At 50.3% G+C, this 27,202-nt stretch overlaps 1 protein-coding gene across 3 annotated transcripts; it reads left to right on the plus strand.

Moving 5' to 3' along the window:
• The first annotated feature begins 53 nt into the window (after nt 1-53).
• On the plus strand, nt 54-26,683 carry GTPBP1 (GTP binding protein 1). Of its 3 annotated transcripts, XM_067698108.1 has the most exons (13): nt 54-259; nt 2,405-2,752; nt 5,986-6,097; nt 12,231-12,411; nt 13,001-13,349; nt 16,913-17,036; nt 17,897-18,011; nt 20,851-20,995; nt 21,111-21,293; nt 22,017-22,152; nt 22,791-22,969; nt 24,239-24,439; nt 25,346-26,683. In XM_067698108.1, the coding sequence occupies exons 3-13, from the start codon at nt 6,037-6,039 to the stop codon at nt 25,436-25,438; spliced, it is 1,767 nt and encodes a 588-aa protein (XP_067554209.1). In that variant the 5' UTR covers nt 54-259; nt 2,405-2,752; nt 5,986-6,036; the 3' UTR covers nt 25,439-26,683. The 3 variants fall into 3 exon arrangements, with proteins under 3 accessions (XP_067554209.1, XP_067554208.1, XP_067554207.1); XM_067698106.1 differs by lacking the exons at nt 54-259; nt 2,405-2,752 and adding an exon at nt 2,793-3,335; XM_067698107.1 differs by lacking the exons at nt 54-259; nt 2,405-2,752; nt 24,239-24,439 and adding an exon at nt 2,791-3,335.
• The last annotated feature ends 519 nt before the right edge of the window (nt 26,684-27,202 follow it).

Here is a 27,202-nt window from a genome sequence, read left to right on the forward strand (position 1 = left end):
GGGCGTCGGCTCAGTTCCGGGGCGGCGACCCAGCCTGGGGCTACACTTCGCGACTCTCCCCAGCCCTCCTGTCTTTCTGATCAGGCTTTTTGGGCCGAGTGCTTTCGCGAACCGGGACTAGTTTCACTTGCGCTGGCCGTTTTATCTTTGTCTAGCATGCCGTTCTCCAGGTGATTTCAAAGCACCTTACTGACGCGGTCGGGCGCAAATTCTCTTGTTTAGTGGGCCCGACCGCCCTCACTTTCCGGGAACTCTGAGGGTAAGTGCCTCGCCGGGAGTCACGTTTCAAGTGGAATAATCCTATTTCAGTTCCTTGGTGTCGTATTTCGGCTTGCTACTCACAGACCACTGCCCTTTTGCCTTCGGGTTCCCGTCTGGTCTCACAGTGGCGGCCGTAGAGCTTTCCTCTGAGTTTTCTTAAGGCGTAAGTGCATTGTGTGTGTCAGGAAGATGAACTCAGTCCCACGTGGATTGTTTTCCCTTTTTTTTTACCCAAAGACATGTGGAAGGCTTCAGCAAATATTCATCATCCACTTTAGTGTTGCTATCCTTTTGGATTTTTGTTCAGAAAGTTGGAAAAACAATAAAAGAAAAGATCACACTTAATTCAGTCATTTCTTTAATCCTGCTTCAACACAGCTCAACACTTAAAACACAAACATCAACTGAGTAAATCTGAAAATCTACTTGGCCTACTAAACAACTCATGAATCGGGCAGCATCCCGCCTAGTAAATAGAAAGGCACTCCTAGGAGTTGTGCAAAATGGAAAGTTTTCAATAGGCAGAAGAAAGAGTGGATTGTATTAGGGAAGGTCACATTCCCTTATAGGAAGCAAGGGGTCTTATCAGGCAGATTACCTCACTAGTGTTGTTCAGGAAATTCCAGAGTGATTGGTTTAAGATTCTACTCCTGATAGAGGTTGAAACTGCAGTTAGGTTAGGTGTTAAATCTTGGTGGGGCTCAACACAAGTGACTCCATTTGGGGCTTGTTTCTTTTTAACAACACCATTACACTAAACACAGAATTATCACTTAACATACTTGCTTGTGTGCCTACCATGTGGTTGGGAGTCCTCTGCCCTCGTCCAGACAACTTTTGAATCATCTTAAATTTTTATTATCTGTAAGCCATCTAAGAATTACAGTTATATTTGTGCATGATTCGTAATTGAGGCTTGCAAACATTGTTCTTCTAAGTGCTTTACTTATATTAACTCATTTACTGCTAACCTGTTAGGTAGGTACTTTTTTTTTTTTAGATGACAGCTGAAGCACAGAGAGGTTAATTAACTTGCTTGAGGTCACATAGCTAGTAAATAGTGGACCTAGGATTTGAACCTAGGTTCTAACCTGTCTTCCGAAAGAGGATGTAAAGATGGTAAGGAATTCCCTCTCTAAAATGTGATTTCAGATTTCTCTAGTCAATTCAAAAAGCACCTTCCCTGAGAATATTTTTTTTTCTGGATAAAGCCCTGTAATGAGAAGGGCATGTTTTTTAGCTTACCATCAGGTGTCAGCACATTCTGAACTTGAACTTTTTCTAGAAGAGCCAGTTGGTAAGATTCTAAATATCACTATTATTCTGGAGTATAATGCCACAATATTTGGCTCTTCTGCCAAATTGAGATTTTAATATTTTTATCTACCTCATAGAGGCATATGTAGGATAGCGGTGAGCCATTTCACCAGAAAAAAAAAAATTGAAGAACTATTATCAAGACCTTTGGAGTTGGGTGGCTTCTCATCCCAGATTCTCACCTGTGTTTGTACAGATAAAATTTGATTGGGGACTTCCCTGGTGGCCCCGTGGTTAAGACTCCAGGCTCCCAATGCAGGGGGCCTGGGTTCAATCCCTGGTCGGGGAACTAGATCCCGCATGCAGCAACTAAGATCCCGTGTGCCATGCAACTAAGACCTTGTGCAGCCAAATATTAAAAAAAAAAAAAAAAGATTTGATCGTAGTTGCAAACAGGAACAAGAAGTTGCCTCTTAACTCTCAAGTAGATCCCTGAAACTGAAGGCTCTTTGGAACCCTGCCTCTTGCTCACAAAATCTTGTGTTCCAAACCCCTAAATCTGGGTATGTTATCTTCTGAAATGGCTGCTCTTTCTTGCTTGCTGCCTGGGACGAGTGGCCATGGCCAGCATTATTAGAGTTTGACTAATCCCTAATTTCATCAAGCTCTTCAGTCTTTTGGAAGAGGAATTCAAGACAGTAAAACTTCAGCTGATAGTGTTTTGGGTTGGGTTTTACACAGCTGATGACACAGGAAGAATCATCCATAGGAAACTACCTTAACAGACTCTAGATCTCGGCCTTACAGTTCACAAATGTGTTGAGGTACTTTTGGCTTCTATTGAGCTAGTTGCCTCATTTTGGTCGTGTAACTGCTCTCCCCGCAGAGGCAATGAATGGAGAATTCTCCCTAAGGTCAGCGTTCAGTTAATTGCCGCGCTCTGGCTGCCGTAGTATTCCAGACATCGATCCTAGTGTTAAAATTGCCTGGAGACTGCCACCAGGTCGAAGATCAGTCTTCAGTGACTGCCCGGAGTCACTGAGTTGAGTGGGAGGCGCCTTGCGCAGTTTACTATCTCCGTGGGCGGTGGCCCGAGGCGCGGGACTTGTCCGAAGACTGGATTGGGCCTTTCACCTGTCTATCATCGGAAGGCTCTCCGCCCCCGACTGCCTAGCAGCAGGATTTGGAAGCTGAGCACTGCCTCTGAAAACAAGGAGAGTGATGGGCGGTGAAGGTAAGCGTTGTGTGTATTTCTCTCATTGTATGGCTGCTGTGTCAGTCGTGCTCTGCTCTGCTCCCATTGGCGGGAAGGCTCCTGGCAGGTAGCGTGGACATGGTGCTGTCCCTCCCAAGTTACGATCAAGGCGCGTGACGTCTCAGACATTTGTTGTTGGGCTTTGGCTCTCATTAATTATTCATTATGTATTTGAAAGAGCTGCAGCGATTGGTGGCTGAGAGGCCTGGTCGTTAGTTTCTTAGCTAGAGATACGTGTCATCCTCTACGCGGCTGGAGAAATTTCGCATAAATTATTCTGATAAGGTTTGGGGCGGGGCTGCGCATAGATTAGGCAAATGAGCTGGGGAGGGAGGAGAGGCCGGCTACGAATTAGCCTAAGTTATTAAAGATGGCGGCGGAGCGGAGTCGCTTCCCGATGGACTCGCCGGTCCCTGCCTCTATGTTCGCCCCCGAGCCCAGCTCTCCGGGGGCGGCCAGGGCCGCGGCGGCTGCCGCCCGGCTCCACGGCGGCTTCGACTCGGACTGCAGCGAGGACGGCGAGGCGCTCAACGGCGAACCGGAGCTGGACCTCACCAGCAAGGTAGGCCCGGGCGCCGGCGCCGGCGTTGAGGGGACCGTCCGGGCGCCGAGGGGTACCGGGCTGTGGGGCCGCGCAGTCTCCGGGGCGACGGCGGGGGCAGGAGGGGCCGAGCCCACCCACCTGTAAGTGCGGGACGCGCGGCGGGCTCCCCGGTGAGGGGCGGCTCCGGCGGCCCGCCGCACCGCTGTCCTTCCCCGGCGGCGCCCACCCGGCCTCCCGCCGTCCGGCTCCCGCCGGGATCACAACCCCTCGCCTCCGCCACGTGGAACGCGGGCGCCGGACGCCGGCAGCTACTCGCGTAGTGGTCGTCCCCACGCGGTGCCGCCTCCCCTGAGATCGAGGGTGGCTCTCCCCCTGGACTGTCCACGGCAGCCCAGGGTCGGAGGTGGCTTGGGCAGGGCGCGCGGGAGGATCATGTAGTCCGAGAGGGGAGCAGGGAGTCAGCTGCGGCTCTTCCTGGTGTTGGGAGAGGAAACATTAAGTAGTCGCTCAGTCCGGGAGAAGGACGTCTGAAGAATGTCTACTTTACAAACCCACCCAAAACAAAAGTGAAAGATGGGCAGTGACCCATCATTTCGCCATTCTGGGGGTGGGACCTTATGTTGTTTGACTGGAATAATGAAGGACGATTTAAATCGTGTCTTCTGAGCTCTTGAGAAGGTGGGCAGGATTTAAGGGCTCATCTTCTGCTTGGCGTTGGGGGTGGGAGGAATAAAAAATTAAGTATAATTTGGGACTGGTGTTTCGAAGGTGCCTAACATTGCTAAAGGAAAGAATGCCAACTTTGGGGTCAGACAGGGCTGGGTTCCCTTTCCTGCCCTGCCAGTTAAAAAGGCTCTGTGACCTTGGGAAAGTTTCTTAACCTCTCAGTTCTCCAGCTCCATCACCTTTTTAGTACAGATGCATTGTAAAAACGAGAACTGTATGTAAGAAACCTACTATACTGCCGGTTACATACTACTCAGTAAATGTTTGAAGTGAACTGAATAAACTGATAATTCCCTGTGCAGATTAAATAGCAGCTGATGCAAGATAGAACACCGATACCACCTCCTACCTGTTGTTGAATACCTACAGTAGAGAAGTTTAACGACTTTTGAAAACATTTGTGACTTTCTAGTCTGTGGTGGCAAAATTGCATGAAACTTGGTCCAAACAGGAGAGAACTTTACCTTGCAGCTGATTGATCTCTCCCTCTAGTCTCTGCTGAGCACTTAGAAGCCGGTACTGCACCTTGTCACAGTGGTCCTGTCTGGTGCCTCTAATGCCATAACGAGGCTGGCCAAGTTCAGAGAGGATGGTCAAGGGAAATGTGTGAGGTAATGGGACACGATGCACAAGTCCGAGCACCCAGGTTCAAAGTATAAGCTCTGATGAGTCAACTCAGGAAATTGTAAGAGATACATTTGACTCAAGCAGATGAGCTAGATGTCAATTCATGGCCAAGGTGCTGAAGAAGCCTGAAAACAGTGGGAAGTTGCAGGGCAGAGTTGCAGAGAGTAGTACCTCTATTTCCTGACCAACTTATTTAGTGTTCCAGGATAGGGAAGTGTTGCTTCATCATGTAGCTGGGGAAGTCCTTCTCAGTATTTTAAAGTTGAGAAGCTATATGTAGATTAATACTGATGATATTGAAAAGAAAAACTGATGTGAAGGGAGAGAATAGAGGGGTTGAACAGATTGATTCCTGAGGAAAAGATTAGAAGCTATAAGTTTATATACTTGCTACAATTAAATGTGGGGATGGACATAAGGCTCTGAGAGCTTCCAAAAGGAGAAGCAGTTAGTGAACTGTGGTGGCTAGTTTCATCCAGGAAGATTTTTTTTCTAGGATGATTGGGTGAAGAAAATTGTAATTACCACTTACTGAGCTGTGGACTGGATGCTTTACATGTTATCTTATTTGGTCTTTACAGTGGCCTTAGGATGTAGGTAGTAGTATCTCCAGTTTGTAGATTAAAAAACTGAGACTCAGAGGTTAAGTTCTTTGTCCAAGGTCACACGTGAGTGGTTAGAGAATGGGATCTGACATGCCTGTTGGTAAATGGCCTCCTCAGATAAGTGGTTGATATTTTAATGTTATTCGCAGAAATTCGCAAAATGACGGTGCTAATACCCATCTTAGGGGTAATGTGTTTTGTTGATAAAGATGAGTCTTGCAGCAGTTTTTACTGCCGATTCCTAAATAATCGAGATAGCCAAGGCAAGTTGGAACAGACTTCTTATGTTATTATGGGAACCATTGGCCTTGGATGGAGATCTCTGTGAGTTGCAAGCTGCAGGTAGAAGACTTTGGCATGTAGGTGTAAAGCGCTACTCGCTTAATTTCTACCTACAATGCCAGATTCTCAGTCATTGTGGATCCTGCCCCTCCCATTAAGCAGCAGGAGGCAGGCTGCTCACACCCTCTTTTCTGTGGGTTGTGGTTCAGACATACTCATTTCAGTACTTCATATAACTCAACTCTCATAAGCCCTTGGGCTCAAAGGCTATTTAAGGAGAGGCAGAGAGGGCATGAGAGGGCTGCCCAGCTCTTTTAGATCAGGGTGCTGTGGGGTTCAGTCAGGGTCTTTGGTCAGGCTCTTGATCTGCTTTGGCTGTGGTGTTCTTCTAGTAAGTGTGGTCCTAAGGCTGTTGGTTTCTCTTCTAGCTGGTTCTAGTGAGCCCTACATCAGAGCAGTATGACAGCCTCCTTCGGCAAATGTGGGAGAGGATGGACGAGGGATGCGGAGAGACCATATATGTCATTGGGCAGGGATCAGGTGAGCCTAGTTTTCCTTTCACTTTACTTTTTTAAAAATTCACTTTCCAAGCGGTTTTACAGATGCTGCTTTTCTACCTCCAGTACTCTACATTTGCATAAGAGGAGATGAAGCACAAAGCAAGGAAACTTCTTGTCCGCGGTGATAGAGTAAGAGTAAGTCACAGTTAGGTCTAGAATTAAGCCTTCCCTAGGCAGCTCTAAGTCTTCCCCTCCAAGCCCGATTTGCAGATCCCATTGCTACTTATTGCCTGCTTAGCAGAGAACCCCTGTGATACTTCTTGATGTCAGCAAGGAAAGGACATCCAGAATTCCTCTCTTCAGCAAGGCTGCCTTGCCCTGGACCATACTGACCATTCGGTGGGGATAGCTGTGATAACAGAGGTCCTCTTTTCTCCCTATGAGATCCCATCAGACATGTAGGCTTGTTGCTATTCTGGAAGGGACTTGTTATTGTCCTCCCAGCCCCTTATTCCATTGTAATGGGACCCATTGCTTTAGAGGAAGGCAGCCCCCATGACAGAATCCCAGATTATATCCTGGGCTTTTTTCCCCCTGGTCATTCCTAGTTTATATCCTCAATACAAAGCCTGCTTACTCTCATCTTCATTAAGACATTATCTTTGCTGAAATGGCAGCTGGACTTGTTTAATAATTATGAATTTAGCCTGTACCAGATCTTATCTCTGTCATCTTTACAAGAAGCCTAAGTAGGCCTCGATGCATCATTAAGGGACTAGTTCTCTTTGCTGAATGTAGCTTTTGTAAAGGCAGGTAATAGTTCTTTTGTAGTTTGAGTCTAAGATGGAGGAAATCTCAAAATCTGTCTTGAACTATTTGACAGATATCTATTAAGTATCTTAGAAGGTCTTGATACTGTTGCAAAGCACTTTTAGATACTTAAAATCTGGTCTCTGTCCCAAGAAGGAGAGATGGCATATACATAGTTAACCTCAGTAGAAAACAGTATTTGGAAATGCTGCAATAATGACACAAGGAAGAAGGGTTTGATCTCCAAATATTGCTCTGCCTTCCTTTGAAATGTTTCTCATATCTATCCTTTCCTTTCTGTACTTACTGCCACCTCCCCAGTTTTAGGTGTTACCACCTTAAAGAAGGCATGGTCAGAGAGATAGGCAAACCAAGAGGTTCTGTCAAGAAAGAGAGGGAGGGGCTTCCCTGGTGGCGCAGTGGTTGAGAGTCTGCCTGCCTACCCGGTTCGTGCCCCGGTCCGGGAAGATCCCACACGGCCCGTGAGCCATGGCCGCTGAGTCTGCGTGTCCGGAGCCTGTGCTCCGCAACGGGAGAGGCCACAACAGTGAGAGGCCCGCTTACCGCAAAAAAAGAAAGAAAGAAAAGAAAGAAAGAGAGGGAGTTGGCCAGCATTGTCAAGTGTTACAGAGACAGCAGGGAGAGTCAGGTTCAGAAAAAGCCATTCCATTTGGTGACTAGGGGGATCATTGGTAGGCTTTTGAAAGCTTTGGGGTCAGGTGCACACCTGGCCTCCTGTAATAGGATGAACCACTCAAAGGTCACTTCCAGCTTATAGAATTGAAGAAACCACATCTAGATCAGTTCTGACAAGTGTTGGGACTGTTCTTTGAAGACCCAGATTCTTAAAGCCCCCACTCTTTGCTTATTCTTTAATGTGGACTCTTACTGAACTTTACCATACCTCGGTGGCTCACAGTTAATTAACCCTCCCGTGGCACAGCATAACAAGATGGCAAACATTCATTAACACGTATTTTACATACCCAAGCATTATCTTTGCATCTACCAATTGGATGCTATTAGATTCATAGTGACTCCTTCCTGCTGGAATTCTTTAGGGGCAGAAAGAGATTGTAATTAAACAAGTTGAAGATCAAGCAGAAGACTAAAAGAGATGCGAGGCCCCCTGGGTCAGCTTCATCCCTGACTTTCTGTGTGTGCTTGGTGCTTGCCCTCTGTTTGACGCTTCCTTCATCTATAAAATCGGGCAGATGGTACCACCACTGCCCCCACAACCTGAGGCAAGTTTTGTAGGGATAAATTAGACTTTAAAAAAATTCGAAGCAGGGTGGAGGAATGTGCTCTTTAAGTATACATCCTTTTTTTCTCTTATTATTATTATTTTTTTTGGCCACGCCGTGCAGCATGTGGGATCTTAGTTCCCCGGCCAGAGATTGAACCCACACCCCTTGCGTTGGAAGCACAGAGTCTTAACCACTGGACCACCAGGGAAGTCCCTAAGTATACATTCTTAAGTTACGGTTGATATTTTAAAAGGAGGCAATGTGACCTAGCAGTTAGTTCAGGGTCTGGAACCTGGTGGGTCTAAGTTTGCCTACTGATTCTTTTCCTTGTCTTAAAATGGGGATAATAGTAGAATCTAGTCCATGGTGGCATGGTGAAGATTAACACTTGGCATGTAGTAATCACTATATAAATGTTAGCTAGTATTAATAGTTGCAGTAGTAATTTTTTAAGGGTTCCAGGTTATAGATGATTTACCATGAGATTTCTTTCAAAAAGAGCCTTGTTCATTCTTCACGTATTAAATCGTGACTTTCTAAGACCCAGGTACTGCATTAAAAGTTCAGGGAGCATGGGAGGAGTGTTACATCTTTGTGGGAGGATTAGAAAAGACTTAAAAGTCTTTCCAAAGGAGGAGGTGCCCCTTCAGTGAATTCTAAAGCATGAGTAGGAGTTTTCTAGGTGAGTGGAGGCAGTAGTGAGTGAGCAGAGAAAGCCACAAGCACAGAGGCATGGAGGCATTGATGAGTGTGGAGTATTTGGTGGACCAGGAGTGATTCAGTAGAGTAGGAAATGTAGAATGTGAGGTTGGGAGTGTCAGGAGGGGAGACTGGACCCAGTCTCCCAGTAGTCAGGGCCCAGATCTGAGGGTTTTTGAATGCCATACCAAAGCGTTTAGACTTTTATCCTAAAATTTGGGGGAGCCTTTGCATTATGTTGAGCAGGAGAGTACATATAAGAAAGGTAAGTCAGTGGCAGGACTGAGATCTGATTAGGTTCCTGCATGGCTGAATATGTGGCCTTTAGTAATTGCACCTCTGCGGCTTTTCTCCTCGGCCTTTGTTTCCACTCCTACAGAGTGAGGAGTATAGAGCGTGCTGGAGAAGGGTAATGTGACTGGGTGCATTTCTGGGAGCCCTGGATGGATGAGGTGACACTGGTGATTGCCTGCTGGTGTGGGGTAGGATCTGAAAGCTTCTCATTGTACCAGAAGCAGGAAAGGTTGGGTAGAATTTGGGGGTCTGGCAAGAGTGGCAGGGCTAGCTGGCCTTCTCTTAGGGATGCTTCCGAGACCTTCCCTAACCCAAGAGTATTTCCGAGCGCAGCTGGCCATGCATTTAGAGACTCCTTGCAGGACTTCCCTGGCGGCCCAGTGGTTAAGACTCCGCGCTTCCGCTGCAGGGGGCATGCATTCGATCCCTGGTTGGGGAACTAAGATCCTGCGTGCCATGCGGCGCAGCCAAAGAAAGAAAAAGAAAAACTCCTTGGCTCAACTGCATCCTCTTTGTTCATTTGTTTTGCATTTTACAGACGTTTGACGAGTTGGTATAGGAAAGGCACCCCCATGGAGCGTCCAGGAATGTTTGAGATATGGCCCTTGTCCTCGAGATGCTTGTGTATAGCAGGGGAAGACACGCATCCAAAACTCTGTTCCATATGGTAAACTTCATAAGGGAGCAGAATGGGTAGGATTTTGACAAGTGGAGATACGCTGATTGGCTTTCTAGGGCAGGAAATACATGAGCAAAGGTATAGAGCTAGAAAAGTGCAGAGACATGGAGGGGTGGTGACTCGGCCACCTGCACTGGAACAAAGCTTAGAAGGGGAGGGCGGGGGAGGGGGATGGAAGCCTCTAAGGAATTGGAACTGAGCGCTGCTGGGCCTGGGGAGCCCTTCCAAGGCTTTGACTCGGAAGTGACAACGTCAGAGCTGTGCATTCTTTAGGACCTTGAGCTTGTATGTCTATGCAGGATGGGTTGGTGGAAACAGAGACTGGATTTGCTAAGACCAGTTAAGGATCTCTTGTGGCGATTCAGGTAGAATAATGGCCTAAATCAGGCTGGTGGCATTGGATTGGCAAAAAGAGGAGAGCGGGGACAAGGAAAGGGGCAGGACTGGAGTGATGAGTGTTAAGCTGGGGTGACTGGAACGATAGTGGTGTCATTAGAAATAGGTAAGGCAAGAGGAGGAACTGGTCTGGCACTAAGAGGAGCCCTTGCCAGAGGAAAAGCCTCTAGGTTTGGAATCAGAAGACCCAGGCTCACACGGCCCCTCTGCTCCCTCCCAGCACAGAGACCTCTAGGTTCTGTTTCCCCACTATTAAATGGGAACAGTAATGCCTAACTAATGGGGTTGCAGGGAGGACTAAAATGCTTTATTAATGGTGTTAGTTTTTGTGCTGTTGTTTAAAAAGGGTGTGGATGGAGCTCTGGGAAGAATGACTAGATATGAATGTTTTCATAGTTTTCAAAATGACAGTTGGACCCATAGAATGAGAAGGCCAAGGGGAATGTTTCAAGGATAGAGAAGAAGGCCACTGACTGACTACTGAAAAAGACTGGCATTTGGGGACAGCAGCAGGAATAGCCAGCAGAGGAGACAGAAGTAAGACACAGAGAGCCAGGAGGTGAATCAGAAGAGTTTGGGTTATAGGCAAGCAGGGTGGGAATGAAGTGCCTCAGTAAACAAAGGGACAGTTGCCAGCAGTGTTGACTGTGAAGGGGTCAAGGAAAGGGCATTGGATGAGCGGGCAGAACGCCACTGATGTCTTGAAAACCAGTTTTTTCCATAGTCATCAGATCAGTGAGAAGGTGGTGAGGAAATAAAGTCAACAAGTGTCCATTACTCTGGAGATGCTTGGAGGAGATGGTAGCTCAGTAGATAAGCTGGGGCAAGGGAAGAGGGGTTGGGTCTCCTTTAGTTTAGGAAAGCCTTGAGCTTGTTTGTAGGGGGAGAAGTGGAAAGGGGTCAGAGAAGGTGCTGCAAGGTCTTTGGAGGCAGAAAAGAAAAGAGGTTGTGGGCACATGAGCCCAGGGAAGGAGAGGAGTGCTCCCAGGGAAGGAGAGGAGTGCTCCCAGGACACAGCTGGAGGAGCTGCCATTCTACTGTGGCAATGAGATATGGTACCATGTGGACAGTACCTGACCGGGACTGTCATACAGTAGGCATTCAATACATTAGCGGTTGATTGGTCCGTCCTTCCTCATCCTAAGCTCAGACTCATTTTTTCCAGCTACTTGCTGGACATTTTACCTGAGCCACCTCTGTTAAAAATCTGTCCCTAAACTCATTCTTAAATTCTCTCTCCATTTTCCTTTGTCTCCTGTCATTATCTCTTGCCTGGATTATTAGAATTACTTCCTAACTGGGCTCCCCATTTCTGGTCTCTCGCTTGCCAGCGCTCACTTTACACTGCTGCTCAAGAGATCTTTCTGTCCCATAGCGATCTGATCTTGTTACTCCCCTGTGTAACCCCAAGGCTTCCCACCCTGGTACATATGTGTTTTGCTGCTGTGTGATGTTCGTCTGCCTAACTGTTTCTGCCTCTCATGTGGTCTCCCGCCACTTGACACCCTGCTCCCCGACGCGCCGAGCTGCTTACTGGTCCCTGAACGTGCCATGATCTGCCGTGCTCCATGCTTTGCTCTGCTGCCTAGGATGTCTTTCCTCCTTTCTCCGCAGGCCCATTTTTCATGTTTGGAGACGCAGCTTGGAGTCAGCGCCCTGCAAAGCTGTCCTCAGCTTCCCCAGGCAATGCTAGTTGCTCGTGCTTTACATTCTCTTTGTACAGCTCTGTAGTAAAGCACTCAAGCTGTATTGCAATTAATTAATTTCCTGTCTCTCCCGCTGGGCTGTGAGCTCGCTAAGGGCACCTGTATTCCCAGTACCCGGCCTGAGACTTGGCATAAAACCTAGGAGAGTCTCTGTGATTACTGTTGAATGAATTAATGAATGCCCTGCTTAATGGAGAAGGCTATTATTTATTAACTTGTGCGCAAATTTTTGAAGTATCTGGTAGAGAGAGCCATGTTCGTCAGTGCCCAGGGTGGGACCTTGTGAGGGGTGGCTGACTGGCAGACTTGATGGCAGGCTGACGTCTGGGCCCTTGTCACCAGATGGGACTGAGTACGGGCTGAGTGAAGCTGACATGGAGGCCTCCTATGCCACAGTGAAGAGCATGGCAGAACAAATAGAGGCTGATGTCATCCTCCTCCGGGAACGTCAAGAAGCTGGGGGCCGTGTGCGCGATTACCTGGTCCGGAAACGAGTAGGAGACAATGACTTCCTGGAAGTCAGGTGAGGAGGCTTCAGAACAGTTCCAGGTCCCCTGAAGCATGACCCTGGGGTCTAGGGCTTCACACAGACGTGATTGAGCCTTTGACACCTGGTGTGTCGGCTACACCCTTTTGCTTCCTGAGGCATGGAAGGAGTGTCCAGAGACACGGATAGCTGCACTCTCTGTCTCTGCACTTCCTCATCCCTAAATATTTCCATTTGGAGAGAGTGGGGGAGAGGCCAGCCATACGCTCTGTGGCCACCCTGTGGGCTGCGTCTGCCCTCCCGTCAGGCCGGGAGGCTTGAAACCAGGGTAGCGGGGGAGCATTTTGTGCCTCTCTCGGCTTTAGGGCTTCTGTCCGGCAGCTTTGGGAAAGCTGGTGGGAGTTAGCGGAGAAAGCCATTGTGGTGGGAGCTCAGTTCCTCCTGAGTAACTTTCTACTCCCTGGGTACAGCTCCAAGAGCATTCCTAACGTGCTCATCCATGAATAGAAGGGGCAGAGAGCTGGAGAGGCTCAGGGGCGAGCCCGTCCTTATGGATCCGGTTGCGGAGGTCCACCTCACTCACTCACCAACTCTCACACAAACGTATGGGCTTGTGTTCACACAGGGTAGCGGTGGTGGGCAACGTGGATGCCGGCAAAAGCACGCTTCTGGGGGTCCTGACCCACGGGGAGCTGGACAATGGCCGAGGCTTCGCCCGCCAGAAACTCTTCCGCCACAAACACGAGATTGAATCTGGTCGCACCAGCAGTGTGGGCAACGACATTCTGGGCTTTGACAGTGAAGGCAATGTGGTAAACAAGCCAGACAGCCATGGTGGCAGCCTGGAGTGGACACGGATCTGTGAGAAATCCACTAAGGTGATTACGTTCATCGACTTGGCCGGCCATGAGAAGTACCTGAAGACCACGGTCTTCGGCATGACCGGCCATTTACCTGACTTCTGCATGCTCATGGTAAGTGGGGTGCTGCCGAGGAGCGGGGGCTGCAGCTGGGCTCCGGGGCTGTGGTGATATGCAGGTGTTTGACATTGTTCTGAGACAGGGCCTTTTGGTTCAGGGCTTTGAAATTGGGTAAGAACGACAAGTTTTACAGGGGTGCCCAGCCTTCTCAAGGAGCATACCGTGATCTTTCTCCTAGCTTGGGCCAGGAGGAGGTCCTCTAAGCAGAAACCAAGGTGCCATTTGCAGACCTCTCTTATTTTTCGGAGAGGGGTAAGGGAGGGTTTCTCCTGGGGCATTTCTTATTACCTTCAGAAGTGTTTCCTCCTGGGCTTGGGCTACTTTGAGATGACACCAGGCAGCACCCTCAGAGAGGGGGCGGCCTGGGAGGGAAATGGACGAGAGTGCAGATAGCCATTGAGGGGCCTGAGAGGTGGCCTCTTCTGAAGCCTGGAACCAGTGTCAACCAGTCCCACAGCTATTTGCTGAGAAGCTTCTGCATGCCTATCACTGTGCCAGGCCTGAAGACAGAGCAGTGAACAGGGTGTCCCGAGCTCCCATAGAGCTTACAGGCTCGTGGGAAATAGATTTTTAAGCAGCTCATCATGTAGGTGAACTGAAAGGGGAAGGGAGCAGAGGCTTCTGGGCTGGATCATGTTTCGAAGCTCGCATTTGGGCCCCTTTGATCTTCCTGGCCAGAGAGTAGGAGTCTGTGAGGCCCACGGCCTTGGTCACAACTTCCCAGCTTTCACAGAGAGTGCGAGCGAGCGAGTTTTCCTTTGGCAAAAATCCTTCTCAAAACCCTTCCCCATTTCCCAGTTCCTCCAGCTGTCTGTATTAATAAGTGTAGTAAATGCCAACATCTGTGCAGAGCAAACTTGATCAAGTTGCCCCACAAACAGAGGTTTCCAGGCAAATTCTCCCCAGACCGGAGATTAAAGAGAGGCAGAGCACATGTGTGAACACTCTTGTCAGCTCTCTGCCCGAGGTTCTTGCAATCTCATTGTGGTTTTATCTCCCATATCTTTGAACGTTGCAAGGGGCCCTTACCGACCTTGACTGGCTGAGGAAAGCCGCTCTACAAGAGGGTTTCGAAGGAAGAGCCATAGGGTGTATTTGGGGCAGTTGTTGGGTTGGGATTAAGAAGCGTGTAGAAATCAGTTTAACATGAGCGTTCTTCTAACTGAGCCCCAGTGATCAAGGCCCATTAACGGGCATATCCTCACCCCAGATGAAATGTTGCGTATTTGACTTTTAGGCCATGAGCTAAATACTAAAAATTTCTGTGGAAAACAATGAAATATTTCATTATTGTTCCATGGCAATCAATTTCCAGAAAAACAAAAACAAAAAAACCTTGAAAATATAGAGACAACAGAGAGAGAGAGCATTCTGTTATCCTGCTTGGGAAGAACAAAAGCAGGTCTGCGTTGGTTAGGAAAGGTGGTTGGAGGGAATGGGAAGAATTAGGAGGGAAATGGTGGAGGTGCCCCGGTGTAGGAAAAGGGAACATGCGTGGGACATCTGTGCTGGTGAGGTGGTAGCTCACCTGGGAATCGTAATGATCAAATGAGAGCATCGCTTGAAGACGCTGGAATGTATATTTATTTTATTTATTTATTATTTTTGGCTGTGGTGGGTCTTAGTTGCAGCACGCGGGATCTTTTGCTGCTGCGCGCTTGTGCTTCGTTGCAGCATGCAGGCTTCTCTCTAGTTGTAGTGTGCGTGTTTTCTCTCTCTAGTTGTGGTGCGTGGGTTCCAGAGTGCATGGGCTCTGTAGTTTGCAGCACGTGGGCTCTCTAGTTGAGGCGCACGGGCTCAGTAGTTGTGGCACGCGGGCTTAGTTGCCTCGCGGCATGTGGGATCTTAGTTTCTCAACGAGGGATCGAACCTGCGTTCCCTGCCTTGGAAGGGGACTTCAGCACTGGACCACCAGGGAAGTCCCTCTGGAATGTATAAAGCCCTGTATAAATATGTCTTGGTGATTTTAATTTTAATTTTATTTTGTTTTAGTAAGTAATACATTCATATGGTACAAAAATTAAAAGGTACCAAAGGACTTAAAGCCTCTCTTCCGCCTGTGTTGTTTCCTCCACAGGCAACCAGTACTTCCAGTTTCTTATGTATCCTCTAGAGATATTTTGTAATCACCCAGCATATATGTGTATATTCTCTCCCTCCAATATCAGACATTCAGAAAAGTTGAAAGAATAGTACAACGAATACCATAAACCCACCACTGGGAGTCAACAATCATTAATATTTTGCCATATTTATCTGTACATGTGATAGATGCATATGTGGAGTTTTTCTGTGTGTATGTATGGTTTTTGTTTTCTTTTTGTTTGTTTTTGTGGTTGGTTGGTTTTTTGGCTGAATCATTTGAAAGTAGATTATATTATAGACATTGTGACTCTTCACCCCAAATACTTCAGCACACAGCTCCTAAAATACTTTAGCACACAGCTTCCTACTGTTATTGCAACCAAGAAGACGAACAAGAGTTCCCTAATATCATACAATATCTAGTCTAAAAGTATTTATGTTATCTCAGATGTTCCCCCAAATGTCTTCTAGCTGCTTTTTTCAAACGGTGATCCAATCACCACTCTTTGTGATAGCATGCTGTATACCACCTTGCTTTTTCCCATTAAAACATATCTTAGAGATTATCCCACATCAGTTAAGAGTTTCCTCTTTCTTTTGTATCGCACACTTGTGCATGTCTCTAATTTATTTAACCAGCCTTTATGATGATATTTTAAAACATTTATTGTTACAGGAAGGAATGGTAACAGTAGTAACAGCTGCCATTGCTTTTTATAAAAAATAAATTTATTTATATTTATTTATTTGGCTGCACTGTGTCTTTACTGCTGCACATGGGCAGTACTCTTTGTCACGGTGCATGGGCTTCTCATTGCGGTGGCCTCTGGTTGCGGAGCACGAGCTCTAGGTGCACAGGCCTCAGTAGTTGTGGCTCGCGGGCTCCAGAGCACAGGCTCAGTAGTTGTGGCACCGGGGCCTAGCCGCTCTGCGGCATGTGGGATCTTTCTGGACCAGGGCTCGAACCCTTGTCCCTTGCATTGTCAGACAGATTCCCAACCACTGCGCCACCAGGGAAGTCCCTGCCATTGCTTGAATACCTAATTCGTGCTAGTTGTGTGCTGGACCTTTGACATATGTTTGGTCATTTAAACCTAAGTGACCCTCTAAAGTGAATATTATTATCCCCCATTTTATAGATGGGGTAACTGGGGGCCAGGGATGTTAAACTGAATCCACTTTGATGACTTTGTTTTCCCAGACTGAGTTTGTCTTTTTTGTTGTTTCGAAGTCTCCTCAGATTTTGATAGCCCACACTGTTAAATTGGAGGTTAAAGCAATATGTGCCCAGCCCAGCTTTCATCTACAGCCATTTTATTTCTGGCCTAAGACTTGTGCCCCCTGTGTCCTGTTCTGATGGTGGCCTCAGAGATGGGAGTTCTCTCTTACCTCAGCCTTCTTTGAGCCCCTGTGCCCACCCAGCAGCAATCTCTGTCTCCCTTGTCCTGACAGTTCTTTCTGTGTTGGTGCAGGTGGGCAGCAATGCTGGCATTGTGGGGATGACAAAGGAGCACCTGGGCTTGGCATTGGCACTCAATGTGCCTGTCTTTGTGGTGGTCACCAAGATTGACATGTGTCCTGCCAACATCCTGCAAGGTAAGTGAAGCCAACAGCCAGTAGCAGTCTCTCTGTTTGGGGCAGTCACACACTGTGGCTCCTTGGTGATCTGCTACCCGGAATTTTCTGTTTCCTTGTATTGTGCTTAGACCTTGGCCTGAACGTCCATCAACCCAGAATCTTTTGCTTTCTCCCTGTTTGCCTCTTGGTCTGAGCAGAGCTTAGAGTTATCTCCTGCTCATTGTTCCTTCTGGTTACAAATTCAAGGTCCTTGAAATCCCTAATCTGGCATCTCTTTTCAGATGGTTCCAGGCAGAAGGGGTTGGGTTTTACCGTCTAAGCTGGACATACATGGAGGCATTTGGGCAGAGAGTCTGATTACCTTTTACCACCAAAGGTTTCAAAACAGTGTTGCAAGACTAGGCTTTCATGCATTTCTCCCCCATTGCTAAAGATGGTGGAAGAGAAGTGAAGACATACCCTTTTGGAGGGCCTCATGAGGACTTCTACAGGTGTCTCAATGTCCTAGAGATCCTTTTGTCAGATGAACTTTTTTTCCAGGAAGCAGGGCATTCTAGGAACAACATTGTCCTTCTGGTGGACCCCAAATCACTTGCTTATAGGATGCAGGTCTTCTAGAGACTCTGGAGAAACCTGACAGGTTTCAGACTTATAACCTTAGCAGACAGTCCCCATCTGTACTCTCCTTCTACTCTAGCAAGCACTTACCCACCCAAAGTTTTGATCCTCCTTTTGCTTCTCCAGGCATTATGGCATTTAACACTGTCCATCTGTTTGTCTCCTGCTTGCATCAGTAATGAGTGGACCTGTCTTGCCCTAGAAGCCTGGCCAAAGAGAAGGCTATGTTCCCCTAATTTCGTTCCATTTTACCCTTTAAGAAACCTTGAAGCTGTTACAGCGCCTGCTGAAGTCGCCCGGCTGCCGCAAGATCCCTGTGTTGGTGCAGAGCAAGGATGATGTGATTGTTACAGCCTCCAACTTCAGCTCTGAGAGGTAATGGGTAGGGAGCATTCACTTCTTCCTTTTATTTATTTATGTATTTTTAAATATTTATTTATTTGTTTGGCTGCGCCGGGTCTTAGTTGCGGCACGTGGGATCTTCATTGTGGCATGCGGGATCTTTTAGTGGTGGCATGCGAACTCTCAGTTGCAGCATGTGGGATCTAGTTCCCTGACCAGGGATCGAACCCGGGCCCCCTGCATTGGGTGCATGAAGTCTTAGCCACTGGACCACCAGGGAAGTCCTGGGAGCATTCACTTCTGCACAGGCACAGAGATTGGTTGAAATAGAAGATTGTGCTCTCAGCAGTGTTGCTCGGGGGCTGTATCAGGTGACCCAGATTCTGAGGTGCTGGTCTCACTGAGGTTGGAATCCCAGCTGATATTTCGGTGTCCTTATCTGTGAAATGGGAATAATACTACCTTCTTCATGGGGCTCTTGTAAGTGTTGGAAATGGTGTATGTAAAGCACTTGGCACCGTGCCTGGCTGCTGTGTGATAGATACACAGCCATTTTTAGGATGGTTATTATTAATTTTTTTACACGGTTGTTTCTCAAAAGCTCTCTAATCACAGATCAGTTTTGGCATTTACTCATTAGCATGTCCTTTGATTCTGTAAAATTTTTTTTTTTTGGCCACGTCGCGCGGCTTGTAGGATGCTAGTTCCCTGACCGGGGATCGAACCTGGGCCCTCAGCAGTGAAAGCGCCGAGTCCTAACCACTGGACTGCCAGGAAATTCCCTGATTCCATAAATATTTATTGGGTGTTTGTTCTGTGCTGGGCTTTTCATCTAGGCATTGAGGAGTCAGAGCTGACTTGGGCATAGTCCTTGTCCTCAAGGTGGTCGGCTCCTTGGTCAGAGATAATCTCTTGATAATAGTAAATTTTGTGAACACTGCTCCTTCTCCCAGAGTCTTGGGGCTGCTTAAGTACAGGACCTGGAGCAGCCTGACATTTTGGCCTGTGTCTCTGCCCTGACGCTGTCTTCAGTACCAGCAGTTGGCCAGCAGAGGGGGTACGTTTCAGTCGACCCCATTTCAATTCATTCATTTTGTTGAGTGCCTATTCTGTGCTGTCCCTACTCCAGGAGCTGTGGGAAATATATAATTCCTGATCTTGAGGAGTTTGACTAATCGTGAATAGGAGATATAGAGGCCATTCAGATAACAGACAGAAAATCAGATGTAGTCACGTGTAACAGAGACACAAAAAGTTCTCCCAAGACATACAGATAGCCAATAGGCACATGCAGTGTTGCTCAACATCGTTAGTTATTAGAGAAATGCAAATCAAAAGTACAATGAGGTACCACCTCACACCAGTCAGAATGGCCATCATTAAAAAGTCTACGAATAAATGCTAAAGAGGGTGTGGAGAAAAAGGAACCCTCTTACACTGTTTGTGGGAATGTAAATTGGTGCAGCCACTATGGAAAACAGTTCCTCAAAAAACTAAAAGTAGGGGGCTTCCCTGGTGGTGCAGTGGTTGAGAGTCTGCCTGCCGATGCCGGGGGCATGGGTTCGTGCCCCGGTCCAGGAGGATCCCACATGCCGCGGAGCGGCTGGGCCCGTGAGCTGTGGCCGCTGGGCCTGCGCATCCGGAGCCTGTGCTCCGCAACGGGAGAGGCCACAACAGTGAGAGGCCCGTGCACCGCGATGAAGAGTGGCCCCCGCTCGCCACAACTGGAGAAAGCCCTCGCACAGAAACGAAGACCCAACACAGCCAAAAATAAATAAATAAATTTATTAAAAAAAAAAAAGAATCCACCTGCCAATGCAGGGAACACGGGTTCGAGCCCTGCTCCAGGAAGATCCCACATTGCCGCGGAGCAACTAAGCCCGTGTGCCACAACTACTGAGCCTGCACTCTAGAGCTCGTGAGCCACAACTCCTGAGCCCATGTGCCACAACTCCTGAGCCTTGCTCTAGAGCATGCTCCGCAACGAGAAGCCACCGCAATGAGAAGCCCACGCACCGCAACGAAGAGTAGCCCCTGCTCTCCGCAACTAGAGAAAGGCCACGCACAGCAACGAAGACCCAATGCAGCCAAAAATAAATAAATTAAAAAATATATATATCCTGTGACAAACCATAATGGAAAAGAATATGAAAAAATATATATATGTGTATAACTGAGTCACTTTGCTGTATAGCAGAAGTTAACACAATGTTGTAAATCAACTATACTTCAATAAAATTTACAAAAAAAAAAAAAGTTCTTTGAAAACTCAGAGGGAATGAAGAGTGCCCATCTGGGAAGGATTCCCTAGAAGAGGCGGTGCTGGAAATGGGCTCTGAAGGATGAGAGGATTTGGTAGTTGGATAAGAGGGAAGGAATTCAGGCAGGGGGTGAACAATTCAGAGTGAACAAGTACATGGGAACAGAAAAGTACCAAGGTCTTAGGAGAAGGGAGGGAGTGTTCTCTGGTCTGGCTGGAATATAGGAATTTGAGAGAAATAAACTGGCAGAGATGTTGGGAGGAGGGATTCCGGCTGTCTTTTCTGCAGTGGAGAGTTGGTTAAGGTTTTAAGGATGTATGTGCTTTAGGAAGAAGAGGCAGTCATGATCGCTCGAAATAGGGTAGTGGTACCGAGACAGAGAGGAGGGGACAGGTTTCAGAGACAAAACTACATAGGAGGAGGAGGCCTCAGAGCAGGTCTGGACAGAAGTAGGTGGGCTGGGCAGAGGGCCTGGGAGGCCAGTGAAGGGGTGGTGGGACCCTTCGCAGCAGCAGCCGTTCCAGGAGCCCTCGTGCTGCTCATCCCCTGTCAGGCAGGAGTTCGCCACCTGAGCGCCTTCTTCCTCTCTCTCCACACACTCCCCACCTTAGGATGTGCCCGATATTCCAAATCTCCAACGTTACAGGCGAGAACCTAGATCTGCTGAAGATGTTCCTCAACCTGCTCTCCCCTCGCACCAGTTACCGGGAGGAAGAGCCTGCTGAGTTTCAGATTGACGACACCTACTCTGTCCCGGTGAGTGGGTTCTGGTGGACTGAATAGGGCGGGAGGCTGAGTGGCGCTTCCTGCAGGGGTGCCGGGGCGAGTCTGTAGTGCCAGTGGACTTACTGGACCGGGGTCTTGTCTGCAGGGTGTGGGAACAGTGGTGTCAGGGACAACACTGAGGGGCCTGATCAAGCTGAATGACACGCTGCTGCTGGGCCCAGATCCTTTGGGTAACTTCCTGTCCATTGCTGTCAAATCGATCCATCGCAAGCGCATGCCTGTCAAGGAGGTGCGGGGGGGCCAGACGGCCTCCTTCGCGCTGAAGAAGGTGAGTGTTGATAAAACCAAGAACTCCCCTCGGGCTCCGTGTTATGCTAGGCTCCGGGTCATCTCCAGTCCTCACAGCCGCTCTGCAAGGCAGGGATTACTGACCTCACTTTTACAGATGAGGAAACTGAGGCTCAGGAGAGCCTGAGTGACTTGCCCAGCATCCGGGGAGAACACCGGGACTTAAACCTAGGCCTGCCGGCCTCCTGAGCTCGGTGAGGGCAGCTGGGAGCCTTCCTGTGCTTCCTTCTTGCTGGGGTCCTTCTACGCGGGGCTGTTGAGTCCATGCCAGATCCTCTTGCCATTCAGCTTTCAGTCTCCTGGGGATTGGGGTCAGTGCTAGCTCCTGGGTCATTTGCACCAGCCCAGTTAACCAGCAAAGCCGGGTTTTCTGTGGGCTTCCCAACAGCCAGATCACGCTCGCCCTGTTTCTCCTACCTGAGTGCTTGCCTGCCTTTGCCCTCTCGCCACCCACTTAATTCTGACCCGTCTCGCAAGTCCTGGCTAAAATGCCACTTTCTGTGTGAAGTCTTTCCTGACCCCCCAATAGCAGTGTTGAGGCTTCCCATGTAGCACTGAAGCAGGCCTGTGGCCCAGTGCAGTGAGAGGTCACGGCCAAGTTGGGGTGGTAGCAGTTCCCAGAAGGAGTCCTGGTCCTCTGTGACCAGGGGGTGAAGCCAGAAGACATTATTGTCCCTGAGGTCTGGGATTCTCTCTCATTCAGATCAAGCGCTCGTCCATCCGGAAGGGCATGGTGATGGTTTCTCCACGCTTGAATCCCCAAGCATCCTGGGAGTTCGAGGCCGAGATCCTTGTCCTTCACCACCCCACCACAATCAGCCCGCGGTACCAGGCCATGGGTAGGTGTCTAAAGGCACTGCCAGCCTGAAGTCCCCTGCTCTAGCTCCCCCTACAGTGTGCTCCAGCAACCCAAACCCCAAAGTTTCAGCTGCAGCCAAAAGTCAGGTCGCGGCCCTGTTCAGTGATACCATCCCGTCTGTTCCACCCACGAGCTGTGGCTTGTGGTTTATTCATTCTTGCAAACACTAACCAAGCACCAGCTCGGTGCTGGGCTCTGGAAACCCAGACCTACCCTCAAGGACCTCACACTCAGTCCTTCAGCAGACATCTACCAAGTGCTGCAGTGTGCCAGGCGGGGTTGCCAAGGTGCTGGGGACAAAGACAAGATGGGCAAGGGCCCTGCCATCGAGAAGCCCCCAGTCCGGAGAAGGCCCGCATGCAGACAGAGTGCCCTGTGTTCAGGAGCTAGGGACAAGTGGGTCCGGGGACAGGCGAGGTCTAACTGGAGGGAGAAGTGGGAGGATGTGAGGCAGGATCAGTCCAAGAACGGGCCTCCAGTCGCTTAGCCTCACTCTGCCCTCTGAGGTCTTCAGCCTGCCACAGCTCGAGCTTGTTTCATGCTTTCACCCACTGCCTCCCCTGCCCTGAGGCCCCTGAGTGGCTCAGGCCTCTCCTGACTTCCTGGCTCCCTTGGCAGTGCACTGTGGGAGCATCAGGCAGACAGCCACCATCCTGAGCATGGACAAGGACTGTCTGCGCACCGGGGACAAGGCCACTGTGCATTTCCGCTTCATCAAGACCCCCGAGTACCTGCACATAGACCAGCGGCTGGTGTTCCGGGAAGGCCGCACCAAGGCTGTAGGCACCATCACTAAGGTACGGCCGGGCAGACCACCTTGCCTGCCTACAAGAAGTGCCAGGGGCTGCTCCAGTTCTAGACTGTGAGCACAGAACGCTCTGCTCAAGAAGCCTGTGAAATCTTACTGACTGCCGGGGGCAGAGGCACCAGTCCCTACCTTGGGAGAACTGGAACAGCGCCGAGGTATAGCCTCAGTGCCATCTTCTCTGCTCTCCTCAGAGGTTTCCCTAGACCTCCTGTCTTTCTGAGCTTTGGTAGTGACCATGGAGGAGAGAAGGTGGAGTTGAGGTATGGCAGTCCGTGGTGGGAGAATGTCTGGGCCTAGCCAGTGTTGGCCTCTGAGATGCTGGGCACATGCTCCGATGGTCTGGCTGGGGCCGTGCCCTTAGAGCAGTGGGTCCAGTTGGAGTGAGTGCTGGATAGCAGTGGGGCATGGGCTTGAGCTCTTTGTGTCCTGGAGCGCACCTTATGCCCTCTGCAGACTTCATCCATGGCCTTGAGTAGTGGCACTTGATAGAGTGGTTTGACCCCTGCTCCATATATCCTGTCTGAGATCTTGGAATCAACCTCAGCCTTGCTTTTCCTCCAGAATGGCCTTCCTTAGGCCCATCCACGTCACTAAGACTGCAGAGTGTGTTGAGTGGGGAGGGTCATCCTCGGAGGCCCCCTTGCTTCGGGCTGGCTGAGGGTTTGGCAGAAGCTGCCCGCACGTGCTGTGATGCCCTTGGGGATGCGGCTGGGCCTATTCGCTGCTTTGTGTGAGGTTGAACTTGAGCCATAAGGGAAGGCTCTGAGTCAGTCCTTCCTGGGTGGTAGCTCTTAAGATTTTTGATGGCCACACTCCAAATATTTCCAGCTCCTGAGACACTCACTTGATCTCTCTGGCAGGCCCAAAATTAAAACTTACCCCAGGCTCTTGTTACAGGGGCAGCAAGAGATAGAGTTGATGCTCTGGGCAGGCTGGACCCCAGCCTGGGAGCTGGGCTGAGTAGGAGATGGCTGAGGTTCACAGATTGTCTGTGGGAAGAGCAGCTGGGGCAGGGAACAGGCTGGAACCCTTCTGGGCTGGGCTGAGGCAGGTGAGACATCGGCCCTGGCACGCTGAGTGGAGAGGACATCTCTCCACCCCACTGCCCTGTCATCGCCCTCCTGCCACCCACCTCGCCCAGGCCCAGCCAGGCCACGGAGTGAGAGGTCCCTGAGACCTGAGGGGCGGGGCGGGGGCAGCTGAGCCCAGGTCACTGCCTGCAGCTCTGTCTCATCCCCCACCCCCTTGGCTCCTGCAGCTCCTCCAGACCACCAACAATTCCCCAATGAACTCCAAGCCCCAGCAGATTAAAATGCAATCGACGAAAAAGGGTCCCCTGCCCAAACGAGAAGAGGGAGGTCCCTCTGGAGGGCCAGCAGTAGGGGCACCCCCAACTGGAGATGAAGCTTGCTCTGTAGCGGCTGCGCAGCCAGCTGCATCCGGCAGTCTCCAGCCACAGGTGAGTGTGCTTCCCAGGCTGGTCCTGGGCCCCTGACGGCCTCGGGCAGGGTGGGGGCGGGGGCATGGCCGTGGAGGTGACCCATAGGAGAGCGCCGGCAGCCTTCACCAGTCTGCCACGTCTTTGAGTTCCTAGATGGGTGTTTGCCACAACTCCAGGTCCCTAAGTGCTATCTAAGTGTGAGCTTTTTGTCTCTCAAGGCAGTGTTTTTCAAACTGAGATGTGGCGTACATGAAATGAACTTAACGGGTCCTGACCAGCATTTAGTTTTAATGAAAGAGAATAGAAAAATGTCAGCGTTTCCCTGTCATAGTAAGAGTGAGCATTGTGTGTGTGAGAGTGCAAGTGATGTATGTGCGTACTGCAGCCCAAACGTCTGAAAGACGCTGCCTTAGAGGGTCCTCCTGGCCCCTTCCCTGACGTGACACTTCCTTAGGGGTAGGTGGTCTTGGGCCCTGTCAGTGTGGCTCTCACTCGGCACCTCCTGCCAGCGTTGTCCCCTGGAGTCCTCTCCTGGTGGCCCTCACATCGCCCCTTTCCAGCGTCTCTTCGTCCGACTCCTCTTTGAAGAAGGAAGCTTCTGCCTGGACCTGTCCTTTCTACTCTCCCTCCCCGTCGAGTCTTTCCTCTGACTCCTTCATTTCTTTTTTCTTCCCACCTGTCAGCAGTGGCACACGTTAGTTCCTGCTCACTCTGTGCTTCTCTGAACGGCTCCTCTCACCGTGATCACCTGTGACCCACCAGCTGCGAGGAAGGCAGGGTGGGCGCCGGCTCCATCTGGTGGAGGGCGTAGCAGATGGCTGCTCGCTCACCTCCTGCCCCCGCTCCCCGCTGCCCCTCTGCTGTCCTGTCCTGCCCTGCTCCCGATGGGCCACTGCTTCTCAAGCTCCTTCTTCTCTCTTTCAGCCCAAGCCCGGCAGCGGGGGCCGGCGACGGGGGGGCCAGCGTCACAAGGTGAAGTCCCAGGGGGCCTGCCTGACTCCCGCCAGCGGCTGCTGAATCTCCCCCAGCCCACCTCCACCACCCAAGGGATCCTCGTTCTCTGGCCACCACTCCACCAGATGGGCCAGAGCAACTCTGACCACCGCTCGCCCTCCCCCAGGCCGCACCCGGAGCCTCGTCATTCCCCCCACCCCCGTTTTCCAGGGGGTTGTAATTTATAAGCTGAGGAAGGTGGCCAGACTTCTGGAGGACTGACCATCTCCAACTCTTTTCCCCACCTTCTTCCTCACTCACACCTTTTTTGTACATCTGGGCCCTTAGTTTTTATTCTTTTTATTATCTATCTATCTATCTATCTAGTGTGCGTGTGCGTGTGTGTGGGCGTGTGAGGTGCAGGAGTACGGCCGGTCAGGGCCTGGCAGTCTTTCCCCTTTCTCCTCCGTGGCTGGCCACCAGCCTCCAGGAGCTAGCTGGCTGCCTGTCTGTCCGTACGTTCGTGTGTCTCTGTGAGAACCTTTCAGGGCTGTCAGGAGCCGAAGCGCGCCCTCCTTCCCTGTGCTCACTCTCCAGTGCGCCTGGAGCCCCGCCACGGAGCCGCCTCCAGGCTGCTGCCAGAGCAGGGGGCCGTCCTTCTGCGACTTGGGGATCTCAGCAGCGTGGAGAGCGGTGGTCCCCCTTTTCTCTTTCTCCCTCGTTTCCCTTAAAGCCCCAAACAGGTAATGCCAAAAGCTCTTAGGCTGTAACTGTAGACGTGTGGAGGGTGTTAGTGACTGAGTTGTAGGACCCTCCTTGCCCCTCTGACCTTGCCACTGACCTGAAGACAGCTGTGGCTCTTCTTTCCCCTTGGAGACAATCCTTTGTTTGCCTGGCTGGCTGGGGTGACTCCTCTTCTGCTGAGTCTGCCGAGCTGGGGCTCTCACCTCGCCCTGGGGCCGCCTCCTGCTTGGACTTTGACTCTGATTCTTGTTGGGCCTCAGGGCACTGATGATTGGGCCTGGGATCTGCCTGCTCAGGGTCACAGTCAACAGCACCTCCTGTTGGCGGGGGTGCCAGGTGTTCCTCTGAGCCAGGCCAGGACTGGAACCCCTCCTTCCCTGCCACATTGCCCCAGCATGGCTGCTACAGGAGCCCAGCAGTGAAGGGCCTGAGCCCCAGATTTGGAAGCTCCAACTGGGGTACAGGGAGAGCAGGTAGGAGGCAGTAAAAAAGATTCTTCCAGACCCAGCTCAGAGCATTAAGCCCTTTGGAAGAATCGTTGCCAGGGGTGGGGGTGGTGTTGCCCAGGCCAGAGATGGTAGCATGGGCCCCAAACCAGCCTGCTCGGAGCTGTGGACTGAAGCCCTCTCTTTAGGGTGGACTGATGGGCAGAGATACGTTCTTTCTCTAGCCTGGGACACCCAACTGGCTGGGTCCTTCCTCAGCCTCGCCTCCCTTCCATCCCCAACCCTTCGCCGCCACTCCTGCTTCCGGACTGCTGCTCCCCTCTCCTCTCCTCCTGACTGTTTCTAGTTACCACTGACCTGTGGCCACGGACCGACCAAACCAGCACACAAAATAAAAGTTTGTTCCAAGTTGACGGTGTCCTGTTCCCTGCCCAGCCCCTCCAGGTGGAGGTGCGGCCACGGGGAACTCCGTTGCTCTGCCTGCCCTAGAGCCCCCGGCTGCGGGCCGGGCCGGGAGGGGCCCAGCTTCTCCTGTCAGGCAGGCATGGCTCCAAAACCCAGACTCCTCCGCCAGCTGTGACACAGGACAAGTTGCCACCCTCTGAACCTCAGTTTCCTCATCCACAGCAAGAGGTAAATGCCTGCGTCAGGTTGTTGC

The sequence above is a fragment of the Pseudorca crassidens genome, chromosome 11 (assembly GCF_039906515.1).
Source record: "Pseudorca crassidens isolate mPseCra1 chromosome 11, mPseCra1.hap1, whole genome shotgun sequence".
Taxonomy (NCBI): Eukaryota; Metazoa; Chordata; class Mammalia; order Artiodactyla; family Delphinidae; genus Pseudorca; species Pseudorca crassidens.

Coding starts and splice junctions, on each gene's coding strand:
- GTPBP1 (XM_067698106.1), top strand. CDS start 3,144: ATGGCGGCGGAGCGGAGTCGCTTCCCGATGGACTCGCCGGTCCCTGCC. Junction 22,970..24,238: donor CTGTAGGCACCATCACTAAG/GTACGGCCGGGC, acceptor TGGCTCCTGCAG/CTCCTCCAGACCACCAACAA. Junction 24,440..25,345: donor CCGGCAGTCTCCAGCCACAG/GTGAGTGTGCTT, acceptor TCTCTCTTTCAG/CCCAAGCCCGGCAGCGGGGG.